Consider the following 9570-nt stretch of genomic DNA (forward strand, 5'->3'; position numbering starts at 1 on the left):
GATCACCTTATTATTGATACAGACAGCACCTGATCACCTTATTGTTGATACTGACAGCACCTGATCACCTTATTGTTGATACTGACAACACCTGATCACCTTATTGTTGACACTGACAGCACCTGATCACCTTATTGTTGACACTGACAACACCTGATCACCTTATTGTTGACACTGACAGCACCTGATCACCTTATTGTTGATACTGACAGCACCTGATCACCTTATTGTTAGTGTTGTATTGTTCGCCCATTTATACAATACAATGACAACTGATAGAATGAAACCGATAGGATGTAACTGTGTATAATGACCTGTAATTACCAAACAGATTAGTGTGTAACTCTTTGCTACCTTGGCAGATACTGGTCACGTATAGACGGGATGCTTCGGGAGGCCTTGATCCTGAGGAACATCGAAGTGCGTCTGCTAGTAAGCTGCTGGGAGCAGACGCATCCCCTGACCTTTAACTTTGTGTGGTCCCTGAAGACCCTGTGCATGGAGCTGGCCAACTGTTCAATGGAGGCTGTGAGTGTGGACACCACATGCCTACATCCTCATTACCTGGATACAAACTGATGTTATACAGAATCATCATAGCTACTTTACCAGGCTCATTATACATACAGTGAGCTACAAAAGTATTGGGACAATTATACATTTTTATTTTATTTGTTTAATCTATACTCCACCACTTTGGATTTGAATGATACAATGACTGAGGTTAAAGTGCAGACTGTAAGCTTTAATTAGAAGGCATTTTCATCCATATCAGGTGAACCGTTTAGAAATTACAGGACTTTTTGTACATAGTCCCCCCCCCCCAATTAACTTGTGTGTATTAAAGTAGTCAAAAGTTTAGTATTTGGTACCATATTCCTAACTTGCAATGATTACATAAAGCTTGTGACTCTACAAAACTTGTTGGAGGCATTTGCTGTTTGTTTTGGTTGTGTTAAAGATTATTTTGTGCCCAATAGAAATGAATGGTAAGTAATGTATTGTATCATTTTGGAGTCACTTTAATTGTAAATAAGAATATAATATGTTTCTTAACCAGGGGAGCATCTTTGGTTTTAGAAGTGGGAGGGACAAAAAAAAGTGAAATCAAAATATATTTTATATTTGAGATTCTTTAAAGTGGCTACCCTTTGCCTTGATGACAGATTTGCACACTCTTGGCATTCTCTCAACCAGCTTCATGAGGTAGTACCCTGGAAGGCATTTCAATGAACAGGTGTGCGTTGTTAAAAGTTAATTTGTGGAAGGTAGGGGTGGTATACAGAAGATAGCCCTATCTGGTAAAAGACCAAGTCCATATTGTTATTTTATTGCTACTCTTTAATTATTTGTTACTTTGTTCTTTTTTTTCCTCTTCTTTTTTTCTGAACTGCATTGTTGGTAAGGAAGCATTTCACTGTACCTGTTGTATTCGGCACATGTGAGAAATAAAATGTGATTTGATATTATGGTAAGAACAGCTGAAATAAGCAATGATACATTAAAGTTCATAATTGCTTTAAGATGTGAATGTCAGTCAGGGTGGAAAATGTCAAGAACTTTGAAAGTTTCTTCAAGTGCAGTCGCAAAAACCATCAAGCACTCATGAGAACCGCCCCAGGAAAGGAAGACCCAGATTTACCTCTGCTGCAGAGGATAAATGGACATTAGACCGGTGGGAATCTGTCCTTCGGTCTGATGAGTCCAACCGCCGTGTCTTTGTAAGACGCAGAGTAGGTGAACGGATGATCTCTGCATGTGTGGTTCCCACCGTGAAGCAGAGGTGTGATGGTGTGGGGGTGCTTTGCTGGTGACACTGATTTATTTCGAATTCAAGGCACACTTAACCAGCATTGCTAACAGCCAGCATTTTACACCGATATGCCATGCCATCATGATTCCACTTATTGGGACTATCATTTGGCTTTAAAAAAGGACAATGACCCAACACACCTCCAGGCTGTGTAAGGGCTATTTGATCAAGAAGGAGAGTGATGGAGTGCTGCATCAGATGACCTGGCCTCCACAATCACCTGACCTCAACCCAATTGAGATGGTTTGGGATGAGTTGGACTGCAGAGGGAAGGAAAAGCAGCCAACAAGTGCTCAGCATATGTGGGAAGTCCTTCAAGACTGTTGGAAAAGCATTCCAGGTGAAGCTGGTTGAGAGAATGCCAAGAGTGTTTAAAGCTGTCATCAAGGTCAAAGGGTGGCTACTTTGACGAATCTAAGATATATTTTGATTTGTTTAACACTTCTTTGGTTACTACATGATTCCATATGTGTTATTTCATAGTGTTGATGTCTTCACTATTATTCTACAATGTAGAAAATAGTCTAAATAAAATAAAAACCCTTGATTGAGTAGGTGTGTCCAAACTTTTGACTGGTACTGTATATATTTTTTTATCCTCTCGGGATAAACACTCCAAACAGCCTACCCGACTGCTCAGAGGCGTCCGCATGGTCCTAAAGCACACCGTTGCCTGATTTGATTCAGAGGGGTTGGGTTAAATGCGGAAGATGCATTCAGTTGTACAACTGACTAGATATCCCCCTTTCCATTGTATCACATTTCAATGATAAAACTAGGTGGCACAAAAATGCAATTTCAGAATGAGGGGGGGACATGTTCCCCCCTGTCCCCAGTGAAAGTTGCGCCCCTGTTCTATAAATCTCTACATTAATATGGATGCTACCATGAATACCGATAGTCCTGAATTAATCATGAATAATTATAAGTGAGAAAGTTAGTCACACAAATATCATACCACCATGACATGCTAACCTCTCACCATTACGAAAAAAATGTTTGGGGGGTATGATATTTGTGCGTCTAACTTTCTCACTCATCATTATTCAGGACTATCCGTAATCATGGTAGCATCCACATTAATGTAGAAGTGTTCAAAAACATGTTCTATTCTTATTTACAATAAAAGTGACTCCAAAAAAACACTACATTATTTGACATTCCTTTCTACCGGTCACAAAATAATCAAAACGTGCTGTAGTACAGAGCCAAAACAAAAATTGTGTCACTATCCCAATACTTTTGCAGTGCACTGTATTTAATCATCTCTATAGTAGGTCATGTATTCATCTCTACTGTACCTGCAAACCTACTGTAGGCCATGTAAAATGTATTCATCTCTACTGTACCTGCAAACCTACTGTAGGTCATGTAAAATGTATTCATCTCTACTGTACCTGCAAACCTACTGTAGGTCATGTAAAATGTATTCATCTCTACTGTACCTGCAAACCTACTGTAGGTCATGTAAAATGTATTCATCTCTACTGTACCTGCAAACCTACTGTAGGTCATGTAAAATGTATTCATCTCTACTGTACATCATGTAAAATGTATTAATCTCTACTGTACCTGCAAACCTACTGTAGGTCATGTAAAATGTATTCATCTCTACTGTACGTCATGTAAAATGTATTCATTAATCACTACTGCTAAGCCAGTCCTTGTGTGTTTTGTGCAGAAGTTCTTCAGCCCCAGGGAGCAGAGAGATGGCACGCTACAGGGAATCAACCATAACAGATTAATGGTGACAGACAGTGCTGTGTACATAGGTGAGTTCACTTGCATTCATTTCAGATGAGTAATAACTATTTTGCAAATGTTTTTTATTTTTTTAAATTCAATTATTGGTCTAGCTACTGGTTGGTGGCTTGATTAGTTTGCTTGTGAGGTGGGTTGACTATTTGGCTAGTACCTTTGAATCTATATTTCTGATTAACGGTTTTGACGGGTGTCTGTTGTCCCACAGGCAACTTTGACTGGGTGGGGAATGAGTTTACGTTCAACGCTGGAGCAGGCTTGGTGATCAATCAGGCGGAGGGGATGAAAGAGAAGAACTCAACGTTGGTGGAACAGGTGAGGGCTACGTTCGAGCGGGACTGGTATTCACGCCACACCAAGAGCCTGCAGGCTAACAAGATCCCAGTCTGCAACAAGCACCAGCTCAACCAACTGGCACATCTCAAAATCGCTCAACCAACAGAGCGCAATGGGAGTAAGGAGAGTCCCAATGGCTCCCTGTGAATCCGAAGACGTGGTGCGTTACAAGACTGATTTATGCAGGCTTTAAGAGAAAAATAACAGTTTAATACTGAAATCGGACACTGTAGACGTAATATAGGACTTGGAGGGCAACCTTCTGCTTATTTCATCCTGACTGTTTCTTACAGAAGACATTCATGGGAAGGGAACTGATCAAATAAATTGATTTTCTATTGAATGCTGAACCTCAGTAAATATAGTTCATCGTTAAATCCATTTAGCCAATAATGACATCATTCATCACAACCCTTTAAAACCCTCTCTGGCCCAAGCAGGTTGGAGCTGCATGGACAGTAGTGTGGAGATATCCTATACAATCTATACTCCAAAAGGTGTTTACCTGGTGTGTCTTCAATTTTCATTTACAAAGTGCAGCATACCTCCAACCTCGACCAAATGAACTGGGGCCAGCTGATCAAATGAAACTAATGGGGAAAATAGGAATGCCAGAAACCTCACCTGACTCCTAAGATAAAGACATCTATTTGATGTTTATTGTTGCAGAGTAAAGACAATTATGCCCCATTGGCATTCATCTATTTTGGTATCATGTCTAAAATTCTGTTTTGGTCTAAACCAGAATGTAAACTGACTGGGGTTGATCTCAGAATCTTGACTCAATTTCCAGCATCCAATTTTAAGTAAAAGTTGATGTCTTCTATTCTGTATATTTTCTTTGTTGGAAACACTCAATAGGGTACAACTAGATATTTAACCTGTGATAGAGCTTTAGGGCTGTTATGTTTTTAACATGATCAAAAATGTATATATTATTAATTATTTTTTGAGCGTCTTGCTTCCTGAAAAGTGTTGAAACCACCATGTCCCTGGACAGTACTTAGTTTGTAATGGATATGCTATCATACCCTGGTCTTATGCATAGGTTAAAACGAAAACCAACTGCAGCGGTCAATAGCATACTAACATTGGAAGGAGCTGAGCTGCCCTTTTAAGGTCTAAGACAAGGATGGGCAACTGGCGGCCCCCCTTTTGTAGGCCCACGGATCAATTTTCAAAGCCTTAAAACAAAAGATCTGTCAGGGTCTCAACTTACTGTTGAGTTAGAATAGTATAATACACAAGGTGACATTTTGAAATGTAGTTGTGCATCAGCAGTTTCTCTCGTTATGTCAGTCACTCATTTAGCCCATGTCAGCAAAAACAACTGTGATTGTAAGTTAGTCCTGCGGCCAGTTATCTAAACTTTTAGTAATCATGGTTGAATTACCGATTTGGGGGGCCTCCATTGATGTTGTTAGTCACATCATATTAAAAACTGCAAACCTTTCTCTCCACCCCATGACAAAATTAGTAGAATTGCATGAAATTAGTTATAAAATTGAGAAATCTTCTCCGCCTCATGGCAAATGGGGCGGCAGGGTAGCCTAGTGGTTAGAGCGTTGGACTAGTAACCGGAAGGTTGTGAGTTCAAACCCCCGAGCTGACAAGGTACAAATCTGTCGTTCTGCCCCTGAACAGGCAGTTAACCCACTGTTCCCAGGCCGTCATTAAAAATAAGAATTTGTTCTTAACTGACTTGCCTGGTTAAATAAAGGTAAAATAAAAATAAATAAATATGTATAGAATTGCAGGAAATTAACTCTGAAACGTATAACTTCCACTTAATGGCCCCCAAAAGGCTCTGATTGCATGTGTGAGTATGGATGTGGGTACACAGACCCGTGAGCCACTGCTGCCCCCTATGATGAGTTTAGCTTTGTTGTGGCCCCCACCCTCATCAAAGTTACCCATCCCTGGCATTTGTTTGGTAAAATTACAAGACAATGATTTTACCTAATGGAATATTGGTCCTAGATTCCCAAGGTATTCGTGAATAATTAGGTTTATTAGGTATAACTGGAAAAGGGTGTTGAACCAGTGGGACAACTGTAGCTCTCTTTAAAAACAGATGTTGACTTATTGAACAGATATTGTAAACAATTGGAGGCTATTTCAGTCAGTAAGATCAATAGCATGACTTTTTAAAGACTGCTAAACACCATTTCCAGTTCCCCCTAGGACATGTTTTGAAATAAGACCTTATGCATTGGACTTAACACCGGCAGAGAAAGTAACCACAGCAACTCTTTACACCACACGCATGATACACTTTGCGCCGGAATATCAAAGATGATCAACTACAGGAGTTGTCAACACCTTTTTATGAACATGTCACTCCAATGACTAAATACTGTATGTAATAGGCCTATCTGTGGTGTTTGATTGGCATTACACTTCTATTAATTCTGTTTCATCTGTCTTTTCATGGTAATATAATGGGAGAATACTTTCTCCATGTTTACAGGTGGTTCCCTTCACACATTATTTTATAACTGGGGTTCTGTTATATCATATTCTGATACAAGAAAAATATGAATAGTAAATTGAAAAAATTAATACGTTTGTCAGCGTTAACCAGTACATAAATGTAGCATTAACACATCTATGATGTACACTGCTCTTATGGCAGACAATGTTCTTAATCTGACAGTAAATATCTGTACAACAACTTACCCTTTAACTACAGGTAACTGCCAAAATATAGGAAACATCAGTGTCTTAATAGGGCGTTGGGCCACCACAGGCCGCCAGAACAGCGTCAATGAGCCTTGGCATCGATTCGACATGTGTCTGCAACTATTGGAGGGATGCAACACCATTCTTCCACGAGAAATTCAATCATTCGTTTTTTTGTTGATGGTGGTGGAAAACGCTGTCTCAGGCACCGCTCCAGAATCTCCCATAAGTGTTCAATTGGGTTGAGATCTGATGACTGAGACACACACACCCTTTAAACCCCCTATGCTCCTTTGAGACCCCTCTTTCAAAGGCACAGATATCTCTTCTAGCCATGGTAGTCAAAGTAATGGGCAACTGGGCATTTGTATACATGACCTTAAGCATGATGGGATGTTTTAATTGCTTAATTAACCCATGAACCACACCTGTGTGGAATGAACCTGCTTTCAATATATATACTTTGCATCCCTCATTTACTCAAGTGTTTCCTTTATTTTGGCAGTTACTTTTATGTCCTCATGTCATAAAGAGGTAGTCAAAGGCATAGGACTGCTGTTGGTGCAACAGTCCAGAGTAGGCTACTTTATATATTGTTTTACAAGTGCATCAATAGTGACTGTCAATGATCTGTTTAGGAATGCACTTTGTCACTGCACAAGAAACATATTTTCTTATTCAATTGCTGGCAAACCTTCAGTCACTGTATTGCTCTTGATGTAGCAATTCTGGGATAAACATTTCCTAACCTATACATCGAACCCATTCATAACAGATCAGAGCAAACCAAATGTGGGTGTGTCCCAGATACAACCTACAGTATAAACTGTCCCTGATTCACTGTTGCCACCTAGAGTTTGTTTAAGGAAAGATTATTTCTCTCACCTGCAAACAAGCACAAAAGATGTCTGAATACAAAGTAAAGATTAATGAATAGTCTTAGTCCTCATCATCACTTGCGCATTAGACAGACAGCCTACATTTTATTAGAATAGTCTCCTGTGTAGTTTTTCAAAATGTTAGATTAGATTTGTACATCCACAGTAGGCAAACATGTCATACGCTACTACTGAATGGTAAATTAATTCATTTAAAAGGTATGATTGTAATAATAGCTTGAAGGATACCACTGTGGTCAAGGTGATTTACAGTTAATTTAAAAGCACATTGCATCACAACACATGGAAGACCAGTGGAGGCTGCTGAGGGGAAGATGGCTCATAATAATGTCTGGAATAGAGCAAATGGAATGGCATCAAACCATGTGTTTGATGTATTTGATACCATTCCACTCATTCTGCTCCAGCCATTGCCACGAGCCCGTCCTCCCCAATTAAGGTGCCACCAAACTCCTGTGTTGAAGACATTGATTGGGCTGGTTCGACATTGCAGCCGACAGTGCAGGCGACTGCCTGTTCTACAAATCACCTTGCATTGTAAATAGCTGCTCATTATTTGTTTCAGTCAGTCACAATTGACCCATAATACATTGCGGTTTTGATGCTCTCAAACATGACCATTCATTTCGATACTATTACAGTACAATGACTGCCCTCTGGAGGACAATATGTCCCACCAGTTAATTATATACTTAACAAAAATATAAAACGCAACATGTAATTTTACTGAGTTTACAGTTCATATACAGAAATCAGTCAATTTAAATAAATGCATTAGGCCCTAATCTATGGATTTCATGTGACTGGGAATACAGATATGCATCTGTTGGTCACAGATACATTAAAAAAGATGATAGGATCAGAAAGCCAGTCAGTATCTGGTGTGACCACCATTTGATTGTGGCATGTGCAAAGTTGTCCCACCCCTCTAATGGCTGTGCGAAGTTCTTGGATATTGTCGGGAGCTGGAACATGCTGTCGTACATGTCAAACCAGAGCATCCCAAACATGCTCAATGGGTGACATGTCTGGCGAGTATTCAGTCCATGGAAGAACTGAGACATTTTCAGCTTCCAGGAATTGTGTACAGATTCTTGTGACATGGGGCAGTGCATTATCATGCTGAAATACGAGGTAATGGCGGCAGATAAATAGCCTCAGGATCTCGTCACGGTATCTCTGTGCATTCAAATTGCCATCGATAAATGCAATTGTGTTCGTTGTCCATAGCTTATGCCTGCTCATACCATAACCCCACCGCCACCATGGGGCACTCTGTTCACAACGTTGACATCAGAAAACCGCTCACCAACATGATGCCATACACGTGGTCTCCGGTTTTGAGGCATATTGGACGTACTGCCAAATTCTATAAAATGACATGAGGGCAGTTTATGGTAGAGAAATTAACATTCAATTATGTGGCAACAGCTCTGGTGAACATTCCTGAAGTCAGCATCCCAACTGCACGTTCATTCAAAACTTGACACATTTGTGGCATAGTGTTGTGTGATATAACTGCACATTTTAGAGTGGCCTTTTTTGAGAAATAATATTTTTGTGCATATGGAAAATGTCAGCTTATGAAACATGGGACCAACACTTTATGTTGCATTTATATTTTTGTTCAGTGTACATTACACCATCTCTGTTTCCAAATGTACAAATAAGCAGAGTAAGTCATGCCTTACAAATATGTTCTCATGCATAATACAACATACTTTTTTTGCTTAATTTTGGCATGCCCACTGTTGCATGCCCTGTCTTTATGAACTGTAGGATTAAAGTACAATAGACAGCCTTATTTTAACAATATATATTTCAAAATACAAAAATAGTGTATATTTATTGTATAACCTTGATGCCTATATCGAATTGATACATTTAATGTTTTCTCTTAATAAAAAAAAATCTGGTATGTATGTATTGTAGTTTTATTCAGAGGCTACTGGACATGTCCAGTCCAAACCCCGGTAACTAACCAAATTCAGGTAGGTCTACGCGCTTTAGTGACTATCCATTTCAGATTACGTGATATTTAAACTGTGGTGGTTTAACCTGTGAACTAATTAATCCTAT

At 39.5% G+C, this 9570-nt stretch overlaps 1 protein-coding gene across 1 annotated transcript in view; it reads left to right on the top strand.

Annotated features, from left to right (window-relative positions):
- Positions 1-9413, top strand: part of LOC109888816 (inactive phospholipase D5) — a 58592-nt gene extending 49179 nt beyond the window's left edge. Inside the window, exons 8-10 of the mRNA XM_020479993.2 lie at positions 363-528; positions 3495-3585; positions 3783-9413. Coding sequence (XP_020335582.1) covers positions 363-528; positions 3495-3585; positions 3783-4057 — 532 coding nt within the window. The 3' untranslated portion in view covers positions 4058-9413. The remainder of the gene's footprint in view (positions 1-362; positions 529-3494; positions 3586-3782) is intronic.
- Positions 9414-9570: the final 157 nt, after the last annotated feature.

Source organism: Oncorhynchus kisutch, linkage group LG4 (assembly GCF_002021735.2).
Source record: "Oncorhynchus kisutch isolate 150728-3 linkage group LG4, Okis_V2, whole genome shotgun sequence".
Taxonomy (NCBI): Eukaryota; Metazoa; Chordata; class Actinopteri; order Salmoniformes; family Salmonidae; genus Oncorhynchus; species Oncorhynchus kisutch.